Source organism: Homarus americanus, unplaced genomic scaffold (genome assembly GCF_018991925.1).
Source record: "Homarus americanus isolate GMGI-L3 unplaced genomic scaffold, GMGI_Hamer_2.0 scaffold25013, whole genome shotgun sequence".
Taxonomy (NCBI): domain Eukaryota; kingdom Metazoa; phylum Arthropoda; class Malacostraca; order Decapoda; family Nephropidae; genus Homarus; species Homarus americanus.
In genome coordinates, this window is record NW_024722158.1 from 2,770,103 (window position 1) to 2,786,961 (window position 16,859).

At 45.0% G+C, this 16,859-nt stretch overlaps 1 protein-coding gene across 1 annotated transcript in view; it reads right to left on the minus strand.

Moving 5' to 3' along the window:
• The window catches only part of LOC121862008, a 78,932-nt gene that overhangs the window by 20,025 nt on the left and 42,048 nt on the right, over positions 1 to 16,859 (minus strand). The window contains 3 exon segments of the mRNA XM_042359938.1: positions 2,930 to 3,047; positions 3,187 to 3,388; positions 7,589 to 9,637. Of these exon segments, the coding sequence (XP_042215872.1) occupies positions 2,930 to 3,047; positions 3,187 to 3,388; positions 7,589 to 9,637 (2,369 nt within the window).

The window sequence follows — 16,859 nt, forward strand, 5'->3', positions numbered from 1 at the left end:
CAACCATCCACCTCCAACACTCCAACCATCCACCTCCAAAACTCCAACCATCCACCTCCAACACTCCTACCATCCACCTCCAACACTCCAACCATTCACCTCCAACACTCAACCATCCACCTCCAACACTCCAACCATCCACCTCCAACACTCCTACCATCCACCTCCAACACTCCTACCATCCACTCCAACCTCCCACCATCCACCTCCAACACTCCAACCATCCACCTCAACACTCCAACCATCCACCTCCAACACTCAAACCATCCACCTCCAACACTCCAACCATCCACCTCAACACTCCAACCATCCACCTCCAACACTCCAACCATCCACCTCCAACACTCCAACCATCCACCTCAACACTCCAACCATCCACCTCCAACACTCCAACCATCCACCTCCAACACTCCTACCATCCTCCAACACTCCTACCATCCACCTCCAACACTACCCATCCACCTCAACACTCCAACCATACACCTCCACCATCCACCTACAACACTCCACATCCACCTCCAACACTCCAACCATCACCTCCAAAACTCCAACCATCCACCTCAACAATCCACCTCCAACTCCAACCATCCACCTCCAACAATCCAACCATCCACCTCCTTCAATCCATCAATCCACCTCCAACACTCTAACCATCCATCTCCAACACCCCTACCACCCACCTCCAACACTCCAATCATCCACCTCCAACACTCAACCATCCACCTCCCTCCCCATCCACCTCAACCTCCAACCATCACCTCCAACACTCCAACCATCCACTCAAAACTCTAACCATCCACCTCCAACAATCCACCTCCAACACTCAACCATCCACTTCAACACTCCAACCATCCACTCAACAATCAACCATCCCTCCAACACTCCTACCACCCACCTCCAACACTCCAATCATCCACCTCCAACACTCCAACCATCCACTCCAACACTCCAACCATCCACCTCCAACACTCCAACCATCCACCTCCAAACTCTAACCATCCACCTCCAACAATCCACCTCCAACACCCAACCATCCACTTCCAACACTCCAACCATCCACCTCCAACAATCCAACCATCCACCTCCAACACCCTACCACCCACCTCCAACAATCCAACCATCCACCTCCAACAATCCAACCATCCACCTCCAACACTCCAACCACCCACCTCCAATACTCCTACCATCCACCTCCAACACTCCAACCATCCACCTCCAACACTCTAACCATCCACCTCCAATACCCAACCATCCACCTCCAATACTCCAACCATCCATCTCCACACTCCAACCATCCACCTCCAACTCTAACCATCCACCTCCAAACTCCAACCATCCACCTCCAAACTCCAACCATCCACCTCCAATACTCCAACCATCCACCTCCAACACTCCTACCATCCACCTCCAACACTCCAACCATCCACCTCCAACACTCCAACCATCCCCTCCAACACTCCAATCATCCACTCCAACACTCCCACCATCCACCTCAAACACTCCAACCATCCACCTCCAACACCCAACCATCCACCTCCAACACTCCAACCATCCACCTCCAACACTCCACCATCCACCCAACACCCCACCATCCACCTCCAACACCCACCATCCACCCCAACACCCAACCATCCACTCCAAAACCCAACCATCCACCTCCAACACTCCAACCATCCACCTCCAACAACCAACCATCCACCTCCAACAACCAACAATCCACCCAACAATCCAACAATCCACCTCCAACAATCCAACCATCCACCTCCAACACCCAACCATCCACCCAACAATCCAACCATCCACCTCCAACACTCCATCCATCCACCTCCAACAATCCAACCATCCACCTCCAACAATCCAACAATCCTCCTCCAACAATCCAACAACCACCTCCAACACTCCAACCATCCATCTCCAACACCCTACCACCCACCTCCAACACTCCTACCATCCACCCAACACCCAATCATCCACCTCCAACACTAACCATCCACCTCCAACACTCCAACCATCCACCTCCAAACCCAACCATCCACCTCCAACAATCCACCCCAACACTCCAACCATCCACTTCCAACACCCAACCATCCACCTCCAACAATCCAACCATCCACCTCCAACACCCATCCATCCACCTCCAACAATCCAACCATCCACCCAACAATCCAACAATACTCCTCCAACAATCCAACCATCCACCTCCAACACTCCAACCATCCATCTCCAACACCCTACCACCCACCTCCAACACTCCAACCATCCACCTCCAACACCCCAACCATCCACCTCCAATAATCTTCTAGAAGGTAAAGAATAAGTGTCCAAGGAAATAACTCGTAAGGTTATGAAGGTAAACAATAAACAGCGGAGATCATTCAGCCTCTGTTTCCCGGGACAACACGGGAGGTGAAGGTGTTGAGCTACTGTACCTCTAGTGTGGGAGTCCTGCTCGCTGGAAGAACCCGCTTGAGGGTCATGATCAAAGACATTAACTGTTCCTAATGATCATATGACTAACAGATCCCCTGAATGATTCTTCTGTCTTCTTAAAAAAAAAAAGTATGTGCAGAACTGCTAACTCCAAAAGCGGAAGTCTCAACGGTAATTCTCATTTCAACACACAGAAGTGGGTGCCTTCCCACCTTCACAACTGACTGCTGTTAACACAAGAAAACTAAATTGTGAAGAAATAACAGGCTGGATTACTTAATGTGAAGTCAGATACCTTGATTCAGAGAAAGAGAGCGGTGCAGTTTCTAATAAGCCTAACTAACCTAATGTGCATAACATAAAATAATACAATCTTTTTAACTAGTAAAAATGATGACTGTATGGGCCAGACACCCATCATACACTAATTGAAACTGGCCGTCAGTGCTATAAGATATATTTTGGTGGTGTACCGATGGTGAAAGTGTACAGTACATACCCTTTAACACAGTGAGCAGCAGTGAGGATGTGTCGCTCGTCAATGAGTGTGCCAGCACAGATGTACACATTGTCGAAGCCTTCCTTCTTCAGTACCGCAGCTTGCCACGGGTACTCGCCTGTAATAACAACCAATCTCATTTTACTACAAACTTACCAACTATCAAATACAAAAGGTAATTATGTAAATAATTGTCTATTCTATATTATAAACAAAAGGCAACTTTCTGGTTTATATGAGGAAGACAAGTTACTGACCAAATTCAGCGTCGCCCTCTTCCTGAAGTGGGTGGTTGATGCGTCCGTTGACCCCATCGGAGTTGCTCACGCCGCAGGTACCCGCCGTGTTGCTGAAGGAGTTGAAGGTGGAGGAGAAGGCGCCTTGGTAGGTCTCCAGGCCACAACACACCTCAAACACTCCGCAGTTGATAGACGCGCCGGGAGGAGCCAACAACTGCCGCTGTAAACAAAACATAAATTTAGTGTTGCTGCAACACTCATACAAGTACTTTAGTACACCAACATATTTTATATGTACAAAAAGTGTAATAACTTTAATTGTAAAACCATTGATACAGACTAGTGAATGACTTTGAAGTTGTGCTTATACAATTTTACACGGAACTTTATTCAGAATTCACTATTTTTCTCTTATTGATTTCAAATTCGTTACCTTACTGTCCATACCCAAACCAACAATAAAAACATCTTGAATAGCTATAAAATCAACAACAACTTTAGAATAAGAATATAGATGCAGTAAAAAATGTTGGTCTTGATGAGCAACTGGCCGGCAGCTCTGCACCTGCTGAAACAAGTATTATAACTCTCCTGCTGGCCGAATCCCCGGTAACACTGTACAGGTATACAGTATACTTGTTTTGCAGTAAGTTATATACTTACTCAAGTCCTCCTCCTCTGAGCAGTATTGTTGAGCTACTTTCTTAACTGTAGTGTTACTTACCGTGTTACTGCGACACTGAGAGAAAGGTACACTATCTTACCGCCTCAGCTGGTCATGTGGTGAACTTTAAGAAGTTCTGTATTAATTCTTGTGTGATATATATTAGGGTGTTGCGTTAATCGCTCGTCTATATTGTGTATTAATAATGGAATGCTACATTAATTACAAGAAACCTTAGTTTATCAGTCCATACCTTACAGTAGCGGGCAAGAGTTGTGCAGCTGACATGGTAGCACAGTCTAAGGAGGCGGCTATGCAGGGGTTGATGGCTGCCATGCACAGGTAGCCCCGCGCTAGGAACATGTGGATGCCGCAAACCATCAGAGTCATGCAGTGTCGCGCCCAACCCTACCTTCTTGTCTAGTAACGTCACGGGTCCATGTCCAGAGGTATGATAGGGAGACGAGACCACACCGGGAGTTAAGGAGTTCACGGGAAGGCCCAGAGCAGAGTGGAGAGGGGAAAATATTCCTTCAGAAGGAGAGAAGGGCGAGTCAAGCGTAGTGGGAGGCAGGAAAGGAGACAGAGGACCTGGAGGGCCATTCGCAAGAGAAGTGAAAGGAGAAGAGCCTAAGAAGAGGGAAGGAGGACGAGACAGAGAAGTACCTACGCGAGGAGGGGAGTGAAACTTACTCCCGTAAGGTGGAGAGGAAGGAGAGTGAGGTAGTGAGGGGGGAGAGAGGGCTGGGTTGGCATGGTGAGGAACGTTGGACAGTTGTAGAGTAATACCGATGGGGATGTTACTGAGGATGTCCCCGACGGGCCCGAAGAAGCGAGGGGTGGCAGCTTCTTGATGGCGGCCAGCATACTCCTCCGTGGACACCTTGTGAGGGACACAGTACCTACAGTACCACACTCACTACCTACTGCCGTCACGTTACCGCTACACTACAGTACAGTGTTATCGATGCAGCTGAATGTCATCACTATAGCCAGATGTCATCCTTTTGAAACGATGTCATCACTTTAGTGGGATATTATCACTATAGCCTGACGTCATCACTTTAGTGGGATATTATCACTATGGCCTGACGTCATCACTACGACAAACTATCACCGCTACAGCCTGACATCAACGCCCGAGTATAACGGCCTCACTACAGCGTGACGTCATGGCTACAGTATGACGTGTTCTGGACACTTGGGTAAGATTTATCTACCATAAATAGAAATCTGTTTTACCCGATATATAAATAAATATATTCAATGAAATCGGTGACTTATTCAAACTTACTTAATACGCTATGCCAGGAAGATTTTACAACTTAAACTAAACTTGTTTCAAATATCTGACAAATACATATAAATTAATAATTGTAATGATGACACAAATAACTATAAGGTGATACAGGTGGGCAAGTCAGCTAGGTGTGCGTGAGGTGCAGTATACAGTAAACTAGGACGGTGTATCATACAGTGCATAAATTAATATACAATTAAATATACATAAATATGGCAAACGTGTGTTAAAAAGATTAAGCTTAATTGTTTAAATAATCTACTTTAAATATTAAATACTAAGTAATTAAATATTTCTCCTATAGCCGGAGTGAGACGTAACCCGCGGACTGGTTTTATCATTTCCGTATTTGAGTATAAATAATTTTTATCATCATATTTTTTACTCGCGTTGAAAATAGAACCAATAAAAAAAATTAACCTGAGTTATATGAAATTTATGTCGTCCTCAGATTCACACTATCATGAAATTAATGACGTGCACGAAATATACCTGTTATTTTTTAATTGGGGATTTTTCTCCAGGTATATAACACAGTGCTGAGGTATAAATTTCGAAATAAGTTAAATTTACCCCACAAAACAATTATGACATAAAATTAACAATATATAAGTTGGTTGACATTTAACTTTATGCTTCTGTTATGTTTTCTGAGTTAGCGAGACGTGATGGTAGAGTCGGTCATTACTTATCTGGGAACTTAAATCCAGAGCCTGACTCGTTACTGTCTGTTGATCGCACGGCGAAGGCGGAGGAGGAGGAGGAGGAACTAGACGCAGAACCCAGGAATTTGGTGGGCGAAGATGGAGAGAAGGAGGAGATAGGAGGAAGACGAGATGACGAAGAAGATAAAAGAGGAGGAAGGCGAGAAGAGGCAGGGAGAGAGGCCGACGAGAGAGGAGGAAGGCGAGAAGAGGCAGGGAGAGAGGCCGACGAGAGAGGAGGAAGGCGAGAAGAGGCAGGGAGAGAGGCTGAAGAGGAAGTGTCGTCATCGTCGAGGTCAGAACGACCGAAAGGACTGAAACTGGGGGAGAAGCTGTTGGTGTTATAGGGGTTGTCATGGTCGTGGTCGCGGCCGTGGTAGTGTGTATGATGGTGATACACTTCCTGATTCTCGTAGGGAGAGTACGTGGGCTTAGGACTATAGTGCTGGTTGCTGTAGTCGGCTATGGGCTTTGGGTGGTGGTATGAGGGAACAGACGGGGTGTACACGGGCTTTGGTGGGGTGTACACAGGCTTTGGTGGGGTGTACACGGGCTTTGGGGGAGTGTACACAGGTACTTGATGTGTGTATGAAGGCTTGGGGTAGCTGTAGGATGGGGTGTAACCATAATGGTTCTGGGACTTAAACCCTCCGTACCCTCCGGACTGACTGTAGAGGGAACCTGGGTAATATCCACCCTGGTGGTATCCTCCAGTGTTGTACCCTCCGGGGTAGTGACCCCCTGGGTAATAACCTCCACTATATCCTCCACCATATCCTCCACCGTAGCTTCCACCATATCCTCCACCATATCCTCCACCATATCCTTCACCATATCCTCCACCATATCCTCCATCATAGCCTCCCTTTAAGGGATCTAGACCGTATTTGATCTTGTCCTTCAAACCCTTGAGGGCATGAGTACCTTTCGCGTTGGGTGTCACCAGCAGGTCCAATGATGGGTTGATGATCGGCCGCCCGTCCAGGCTAGACACTTTGAGGCCGACGAAGGGATTGATATTGACGGGCCCAAGACTGAGGCCGAGAGGGTTATCGTTATAACCGCCGTAACCGTAAGGAGAGTTGTAGTGGCCGCCACCCGTGGGCAGACTACCAAAGTTAATTCCCACTGAGGGAGAAAATGCCGGTCCCTTGAGGCCGTCTAATCCACTACCACTAGTCACGCCACTTAACAGTCCACCAAGAAACCTCTGTAAGAGGACAAATTTGTGAGAGACAGTGAGGACAGTGAGACAAAGATCATTATCAGCCATAAAACATGCTATGGTTGTGATGTACAATATCATTTTCACAAGAAGAAAAAAGGTATAATCAGTGAACGGAAAAATGAACTTGATAAGTGCAAAATACATGAGAGAAACTGGTAGTGACAGTGCTGTACAAACGGCACACTCAGCTGCCAGACGTGTTAAGACAAGCCAGGCTGCTGATGAAGGTCAACCTTGACACAAGTCACCAAACAGTCACCTTGTATTAACAGTCAACTTCAGCCGAGTGTCTTTATTAAGAGAACCGAGACAGCCAGTAACTTACGGGTGAGGTTTCTTCTTTAATTTCCTCTCTTGTATCACGACGTGAGCGGACCTTCTTCTCTACACCTTTACAATCCTTAAAAACAACCTCTTTCTGAAACATGCAACATAAAAAAGACACATAGTCAATATTAATAACTAGACAGGAAACGTTTGAGCCCACGTTACATAAAGATATGAAGGCAGAATTAAGTTCTTACATTACTTAGAAGATTCCCATGGTACTGCTGAGTGACGTCTTGTACCACGCCTTCTCGCTGCCTCTTGACCAAGGCGGCGCCCACTGGCAGGTCCACAGGCACGGAGGTCAGGCTCCTCACAGGCGCCACAGGTGTTGTCGCAGAAACTTTTATAGGGTTGTCTGTGGACGCTCCAACAAGGAGGTCACTGGTCACAATCCTAATATTGGGGTATGAAGACGGTGAAGAGAGTGAGGAGTGGACGTTGTCTTGGTTGAGCTGAGAACTGTCTGGAAGGGTAATAATGTCTTGATCAAATGTGAAAGGATCGGCATCAAAGAGTGAGGCATCAGGAAATAATTCCTTGCTGTGTTTCCGCGGACGGTTCTGGGAGGGCAGAGCTATCTGGTCGTCAGGCACCTTAGACTCTCTCCGGTGTCGCACGAGTGGTTGAGAACTATTTGAGAGAACTGTGTAGGCTGATGGCGAGTTACGGGGATCCTGGAGGCCACTCAAGTCCTCACGAGCAAAAGGCGAAGGCTCAGCAATTTGCTGGGGACACTGGCCGACGGGGACACATGTACACCCAAGACCTCTGGGGCGTCCCTCTCTTGAGGGTTCCCGGACAACCCTGTTAAGCTCGCCAACACCACCAGCTCCGGGAATGTACTCAACGGGCGGGGTAACAAATACACCATTAAGAGGTGAGGGAAGATGGTTTACGCTGGCATCGAAGGTCTCTTTAAGTTCCCCGAAAGGCGCCTGCTGGTTGTTCACGTTTTCTTTCACAGATGCAAAAGAAGCTGACGAAAAGGACTTGTCAGACCCAGAGAGAAAGTTGCTGTCATAACCAGTGGCGGGTACAGAGTCTCCCACACCGCCATAATCGCCGCCACCGCCACCACCGCCATAACCGTCGCCACCACTGCCGCCACCACCGCCGGTGTTGTCCAACTTATAAGTGTGCTGATGGATGTGGATGTGTCTGACTGTCTGTGGTCTGCCTCCTGACGCTGACGACCCTGAGGGAGCGGCAGGGGCACTGTATCCTGAAGGCGCTGAAGGGGCACTGTATCCAGTGGAAGGAGGTAGAGGGGCATCATACCCAGCGGAGGGAGGTAGAGGGGCACCATACCCAGTGGAGGGAGGAGGAGGGGCACCATACCCAGTGGAGGGAGGTGGAGGGGCACCATACCCAGTGGAGGAAGCTGGAGGGGCACCATACCCAGTGGAGGGAGGTGGAGGGGCACCATACCCAGTGGAGGGAGGTGGAGGGGCACCATACCCAGTGGAGGGAGGTGGAGGGGCACCATACCCAGTGGAGGGAGGTGGAGGGGCACCATACCCAGTGGAGGGAGGTAGAGGGGCACCATACCCAGTGGAGGGAGGTGGAGGGGCACCATACCCAGTGGAGGGAGGTGGAGGGGCACCATACCCAGTGGAGGGAGCGTTGAATATGATAGAAGAAGCCTTGGGAGCACCATATGTGTTAGATGGAGCACTGGCAGCACCATTGTGGGAAGAACCATGGGAGGAGCCACCATGGGAGGAGCCACCATGAGAGTAATCACCATGGGAGGAGCCACCATGGGAGGAGCCACCAAGAGAGTAATCACCATGGGAGGAGCCACCATGGGAAGAGCCACCATGGGAGGAGCTACCATGGGAGGAGCCACCATGAGAGTAATCACCATGGGAGGAGCCACCATGGGAGGAGCCACCATGAGAGTAATCACCATGGGAGGAGCCACCATGGGAAGAGCCACCATGGGAGGAGCCACCGTGGGAGGAGCCACCATGGGAGGAGCCACCGTGGAAGGAGCCACCGTGGGAGGAGCCACCGTACCCTCCACCTGAAGGTGCAAAATAACCACCACCACCTCCTCCTCCATGTCCTTCAGGAGCACCAGCATAGGATGAGTCGTGGTATGTGTTGCCGTGGTCGAAAGGGAGGGCCGGGATGGGCTTGCCTACGGGGCGGATCTCCACAGGCTGCACGTACTGTATCTCGTGAGGGTCGGCGGGCTTCCCGTAGTGGTGGGCGGCTGGCTTGTAACCCTTATGTCCACACTACCGCCAGGTTAGGTTAACAAGGTTAGTAACATTATCACAGTGAAAATTATTAAGTAGAATTAATGATTAATAATGTCCGGACAACATGAGATCTCTATATCCTATATTTTGGATGATGTTTATTATTATTTAATCATAAAACATTCATTACTTTCATTAATGACGCTTGTAGACTCTTCACAACAGACTTATCTAAATTGTTAAAAAGAATGTTAAAGAAATAGCGAATGTATGGAATAAATACTCGCACTACAAGTATTTATAACCCGTTATAGTACCAGGTACCTCCTTCTTTCTTCACACAGCCAAACTGTGGAATGCTCTGCCTTCTTCTGTATTTCCATACTTATACAATCTGTCTCACTTTAAAATGTTGGTTTTCCGGCATCTTCGTGGTGTAGATTAACGCAGTATAACCCTTTTCTTCTCTCTTTTCAATTTCTTTCTGTTCTTCCCCCCACCCCCCCCCAGGCCCCGTTGTGGGTCGTTTGACCTGTGCCCGGTTGGGCTAATTCCCGTAAAAAAGAAAAAAGAAAAAAAGAAAAAATGAACACCTGGGCTCATGATATACCCACTATAAGTCTTATTAATGAATTTAATATTTGTGACACCTTGTGAGGGTGGAAGCCGTCCACACAAGTACCTAATGCACTATACTCTTACTTCTCCCTATCCTCTTCATCCACACCTCTCTACCCGAGATAAAGGAGGTGGGGGTGGGGGCAGTTGTATGGCAGGGAGGGAAAAGCTGGCCAACAGTATTTTATAATTTGACCAAAATGTTGCCTTTCACTGATCCAGAGGTGCAGTACAAGGTCCAATACAAGACATGGGTAGTAAGAAAACTATAGTTTTCTTCTTACTACTGAAGGTCAGTGCTCTGAGTCATGCCCACATTCTCAAATTTAACAATATAATTTATTACAAATATCTTGTAAGGCAGCGCTTGAGAAATTAGATGTATCAGCGTACCCCATGAAAAGCAGATAATTAAACTGGAAGGGCAGTGTATTAAGCCCGTTGTTGTTTGTTTGCTTCATAAATGACATGCCAGAAGCTATACACTCCTCCATACTAATGTTTGCGGACGATGCCAAGTTATTTAAGGATATTAAGAACCAAACAGCCTGTGAAGAGACGCAGAAAAATCTCTATGAGCTTCAATGTCTCGAAGAGCAAACGGGTGCACCTGGGTCGCACCAACAGCTAAAGAGGCGTATCACATGTTCCAACAGGACGAAGAAACTGCATTAATTGAGACAAAATGTGAAAAGGACCTGGGTGTGTATGTCGAAAAAGAACTTAAGTCATCAAATTGCCAACATCGTACTTCCATCATCTCTTTGCGACCCATTGTTATGATTATATTCTGCTAAAATGACAAAAGTAACACATGTAATAAATCAGAAATAATTTTCGACCCATATACATTTTTTTAGCTCTCGAATTTACAAAGTAAATTAGGAAAACAGTGTGTCGTGTCGTCAAAAATCGAGGGAGGGGATAGAAGTGGTATCTGGCAACATTAATGAGGAGTTGTGCCAGGGAGCTCAGGGACAAACTGAAGGAAGGAGCTGCGCAGCGACCCACAATACGGAAACGGTCAACTAAAGATGGGAAGTGGCAAAGAAGTCAGGGTGCAGGTAGATTGGAAAGTCGGAGTAGTGCACCAGCCCTCCCACTAAAAAGGGCAAGTAACGAACCAACTGTAAATAATGCTAACATAATGCAGGCTACTAACCCAGAGAACAAATGCTGTAAAATCAGTCTTCTAAAAGGACAGACACAGAAACAGGGCCGATCAAGTGTTGGTACACTGATGTAATGAGCGCCTTTGCGGACACATAGCAGTCAGACATTATTCGAATTAGCTAAACTTGGGGGTTAAGAAGATGTGTCGCAGGGTGATTTTGTTTTCTTTTTACGGGGATTAGCCCACCCGGGCACAGGTCACTGACCCACATCGGGGCCTGGGGGGCGTATTACCCACCATTTTGAAAAGACAGGACTACAAGTGGTGGTGGTGTTCTACTGCATGTCAAGGATTTGACAGTAACCATTAATGAAGAGCTAAACGAAATTGGATCATCCGAGTCAATTTGGTGTGATCTGATAACCCAAAACAAAAACAAACTGACAGTAGGTGTGTGCTATAGGGCTCACTCGGCCTCGGGGGAGGAAGTAGCAGATCTCCAAGGAGTCATCCAGGCAGCATTCAGAGCACAAGCCCTCATCATGGGAGACTTTAATCATGAGACAATAGGCTGGGTGAATCTTACCACACAAGCTGAGGGAGAAGAGTCCCTTGATCTTATTCAATTGAAGGCGCGTTTTCACGAAAATCAGTCTCCCCATTTTGTTTTCATTTTTTCCAGAACTAAATATCTCTCATTTCCATTGCGTTATCGGAAAAAAATTCTCGAAATTCCGTTACTAGCCGAGTTTAGAAGGTTTATTGTTGTAAGAACTTCAAATATCATTTTCTATCGTTAATGTCTTAAGAGAAAATTACACAACCGAAGTCGGGGACGATTATAATTTTATCTGAAGATGCCATAATGGAATGTTTGCTTTCTGTCCCGCTAAAAACGTTCTCTTTTTTTTGTGACAAGGAACCTTTAACTTTTATCAGCGTTTTTTTTTTTTTACTGTTAGTTGTGCTTCCATGCAAAATATTAGATCCCGAGGACAAAGGCATCACGAAAATTGTGACCAAGTCCCAGGTTGCTGATCCAACTTTCCGCCTCATTTACACACAATTGCAGGGTCTCAATTGTGTCTTACTTTGACAACACAACATACTTACTATATCGTTTCTCACTATTGATTTTTTTTTTGTATTTTTTTGTTTTGTTTTTATTATTATTATTACAATGTTGTTATTATTATTATTATCATTATTATTAAATTTAATTTTTTTATCATAAAAAATATTTACTATGAATTGTTGTTGTTGTTGTTGTTGTTGTTGTTGTTGTTGTTGTTGTTGTTGTTGTTGTTGTTGTTGTTGTTGTTGTTGTTGTTGTTGTTGTTGTTGTTGTTGTTGTTGTTGTTGTTGTTGTTGTTGTTGTTGTTGTTGTTGTTGTTGTTGTTGTTGTTGTTGTTGTTGTTGTTGTTGTTGTTGTTGTTGTTGTTGTTGTTGTTGTTGTTGTTGTTGTTGTTGTTGTTGTTGTTGTTGTTGTTGTTGTTGTTGTTGTTGTTGTTGTTGTTGTTGTTGTTGTTGTTGTTGTTGTTGTTGTTGTTGTTGTTGTTGTTGTTGTTGTTGTTGTTGTTGTTGTTGTTGTTGTTGTTGTTGTTGTTGTTGTTGTTGTTGTTGTTGTTGTTGTTGTTGTTGTTGTTGTTGTTGTTGTTGTTGTTGTTGTTATTTGTTGTTGTTGTTGTTGTTGTTGTTGTTGTTGTTGTTGTTGTTGTTGTTGTTGTTGTTGTTGTTGTTGTTGTTGTTGTTGTTGTTGTTGTTGTTGTTGTTGTTGTTGTTCCCAGGCCCCAATGCCGGGTGGGCGAATCCGTAAAAAAAAAAAAATATATATATATATATATATATATATTTGGTTACAGTCGATAATGTGTAATAATTTTTTAAAGCTCATTATCTTAAAAGTTGTCTAATCATCACAAAAAAATAATGATCTCCTTTGCTTATTGACCAATTTTCACCATTTTAAAACCCATATTACTCAAAATTTAGAGATGCATAACTATGTGGTGCTTTTTCGTCTTGGGGGTTCCATATTTTTCAAGCATAAGTTTTGTGTAAATAAAAGAAAATAATCCATGAAACTTTTCTTGTAATCAGTTACCAAAAGAAATAAAAAACTCAATTTCATTTTTTTAGTAAGTTATGCATGAACAACGACATAATAACCATAAGTGTTATAAGGTAAACAGTAGTGAAAACGCGCCTCCAAGACTCATTCCACACACAACACGTATGGGAATCCACGAGAGGAACAACAGCCTAGATCAGTGCTATTCAACCTGGGTGGACGGCAGTCTTGGGGTGGATGGAGGGATGGACGAGATTTGAAAGGATGGCGACACGTGTAAATGTGTGTCGCCTGCATTGTTTCTATGGAAACATGACGTCACCCGTAATATTTGAAACTCCAACCAATGAGAGGTGGATTCTGTTTTAAATTTCAAAATCAGTGCCCAGTTGACTGTCGTGGAGAGAGTAGGTAAAGTAGCGTTACACTCTATTTCTCACGGCATGTGTTGATGTACCATGAAGCTGGAAGAAACAACAGATGTGGGAGGGGAAGTGCAGTTGATTGTCTACTGTCGCTTTCCAGATTTAGAGTCTTAGACCAAAGTTGAACACTATTCGCGCTACCTCCAACTGGGAGTTAAAACAACAGCGAAGAACATTTTCCAGAAACTGAATTATTTTATGATTGAAGAGGACATTGAATGGTCGAAATGCAAATCCGTCACTACAGATGGTGCGAGGGCAATTGTGAATCAATTCACTGTGTGGTTCACCGAAAAGCCCTTGTTGCTAAGCGACTGGAACATCCAGTGAGAAGAATAATATTGAGCTCCTTCTCGATGAAATCGTCAAAATTATGAATTATATCCTGACCCATGTAAAAAAACCACAGAATGTTCGGTGAGTTGTGCAAAGATATGGAAGCCAACTTCACCAAACTGCTCTTTAATGCCGAGGGGCGGTGGTTATCCCGTGGGAAGGTTCTGAACAGAGTGCTTGCACTGGGAGAACAGTTGTGTGTTTCCTTCACAGAGGAAACAAACCCCATGGCAGTTAAACTTTTGGCTGGCAAAGAAGTCAAACATGGCCTCAATTATTGATCATTTGAACAAACTCAACATCAGTCTCCAAGGCAAAGATCGGTATATTTTCAGAGCAATGGGAAAAATAAATGGATTCAAACTGAAGGTGCAAAAGTGGAGAGCCAACGTAGAAAAGAACATTTTGTCTGATTTCCCGACTTTTGAGAGAATGAGGCTGGGAGCACGGGGTGCAGGCAGCAGAAGAGATGTGAATGCCCTGACTGGTTGTCAAACACCTTACCTTGATTCAGGAAAACCTCAAAGTGTATTTCCCAGAGAGTGAGAGCGAACACCCGATCTCCAACATGTGGGTTCTTAATCCATTTGCTTATGATGGGGCTAACCATTCTGAAGCTCTATTGGAGCTCCGGACAGATCATGCTTAAAAAGCAGCCTTCAAGACATTAGCACACACCATGTATTTCTGGGTTACACCGCTGGATATTCCAGAATGGGAGGAGTTGGCCGAGCAGGCGACAACCATGTTGGTGTAGATGTCAACATCATATCTGTGTGAGCAAGGCTTCTCAGCTTTAGTTTGAATCAAATTAAAGAAAAGGAACACAATTTTGAATATGGATCCCCTCATGCTGGGCGCACTCGAGAGTCGTCTGATGCCACGATTTAAGCTGGTAGCAGACAAAGTACAACAGCAGCCAAGTCACTGAATCACCAAAACATTCATAATTATACCTAAGATTCTTTAATTTATTATTTTCCTCTAATTAGTTTAATAAAAAAATAATTTTGTTCTGAATGGAAAATTATATATTAAATTATATTACAAAACAAAATGGTAAATAAATACAAGGGAATTTGCTGCTTTTTCTCTTTCCCTCTCTTTTATCAAAAATTGGTTATCACTTGGGGTGAATAGCTTTTCAAGTTTCATCACTAGGAGTGCACGACATCAAAAAAGGTTGAACAGCACTGGTTTAGATTGAGTCTTAACGACTGAGGAGGCTATGGTGAACGAAGTCGACGTCAGGGAGAAACTAACTCTGTCAGTGACCACGACATACCAAGATGGAATACAGTCTTTGCGAGTCGAGAGAAAGTAGTTGAGGATGAATACTATGACTTCATCTATGGAGATTATCAGCTCATGAAAGACAAACTACAGCGAATTAACCAAGAGGAAATCGTTAAAGAAGAGACAAATCAATGCAAAACTTCATGAAAATCTTGAGTTAACAAAGTGAAGAAGGAATAAGACCAGGTGGACGAATCACAGATCCAGGGGAGCATACAAGAGAAAATAGCAGATGTGAAAGAAATATCCGTATGCCAGGATATTGTCGGTCTTCTAAAGGACGAAAACAATGTGGCCCTGGAGGATGACAGACAAACAGCCGATACCTTTAATGAATACTTGGCCTCAGTATTCACATAAGAGACGATGGCAAACATGTCAGTACCTAAGAGAATGCATACCTCGGGAGTGAAAAATGAATTAAGAGAATTAACAATTACAGACGACATCATCAAAAGGAAAGTAGCCAGCTTGAAATAATTCAATGATCTGGAATGGACGGAGCACAGACCAAGAGGATAAAGGAGGCAAACGAGATTTATACCTCACTAAGACTATTATTCAGGAAATCCTCGCATCAAGGTAAAGCGCCAAGGGACTAGAAATTAGCCAGTGCCACCCCAGTACACAAGAAGCGTAAGAAAAGTGCAGCAGTAAACTATAGACCGATCACACACACACACACACACACTTACTTACTTACTTGCTTATGGCAGTCCATCAAAGTCGGTGACGACGTTGCTCCAGATGAGATGATTGATGAGTTATGTGTTATTCCTCTGATGCCACCGTAGATGACTATGGAGTCCAATCCTGGAGGCACAGATCTTGTTGCATAGTTGACAGGGATGTTGTTCATTGAGAGGAATTATGCCTTGAGCCCTCTGATGTCGTTGGGTTCGTTTAGTAGCTATCTTTTGGTTCAGTGAGGTCTCAAGTGTTCCCGCTCCTCTATGGCATGTTGAGGGCCATAAGAAACGGTCTGAGGCTAGTTGCTTCAGTGAATTTGGTTGGATATTACAGCACTTGAAAAGAGTTTTAGAGTGGTCCTTATATCTCTTTTTCTGTCCTCCCACCGAGCGGTTTCCACGTGAGAGCTTGCCATATAATATTTGTCTTGGAAGCCGGTGGTCTGGCATCCTGATAACATGTCCAAGCCAGCGCAAGTGTCTTTTGACTAGCATGGTTCAATGCTGGTCGTGTTTGAGCGACGATATAGTTCTTCATGAGTCACTCTATCTTCCCGGGATATTCCAAAGATACGCTTAAGGCATCTAGTATGGAAGTTTTCCAACATTTGGATATGGTGTCTGTAGGGCGTCCCGGTTTCTAAGGCATATAATAATGTAGATATACAGACCGCTAGATAAACTGCAGTCTTCGTTCCATATTTGAGGT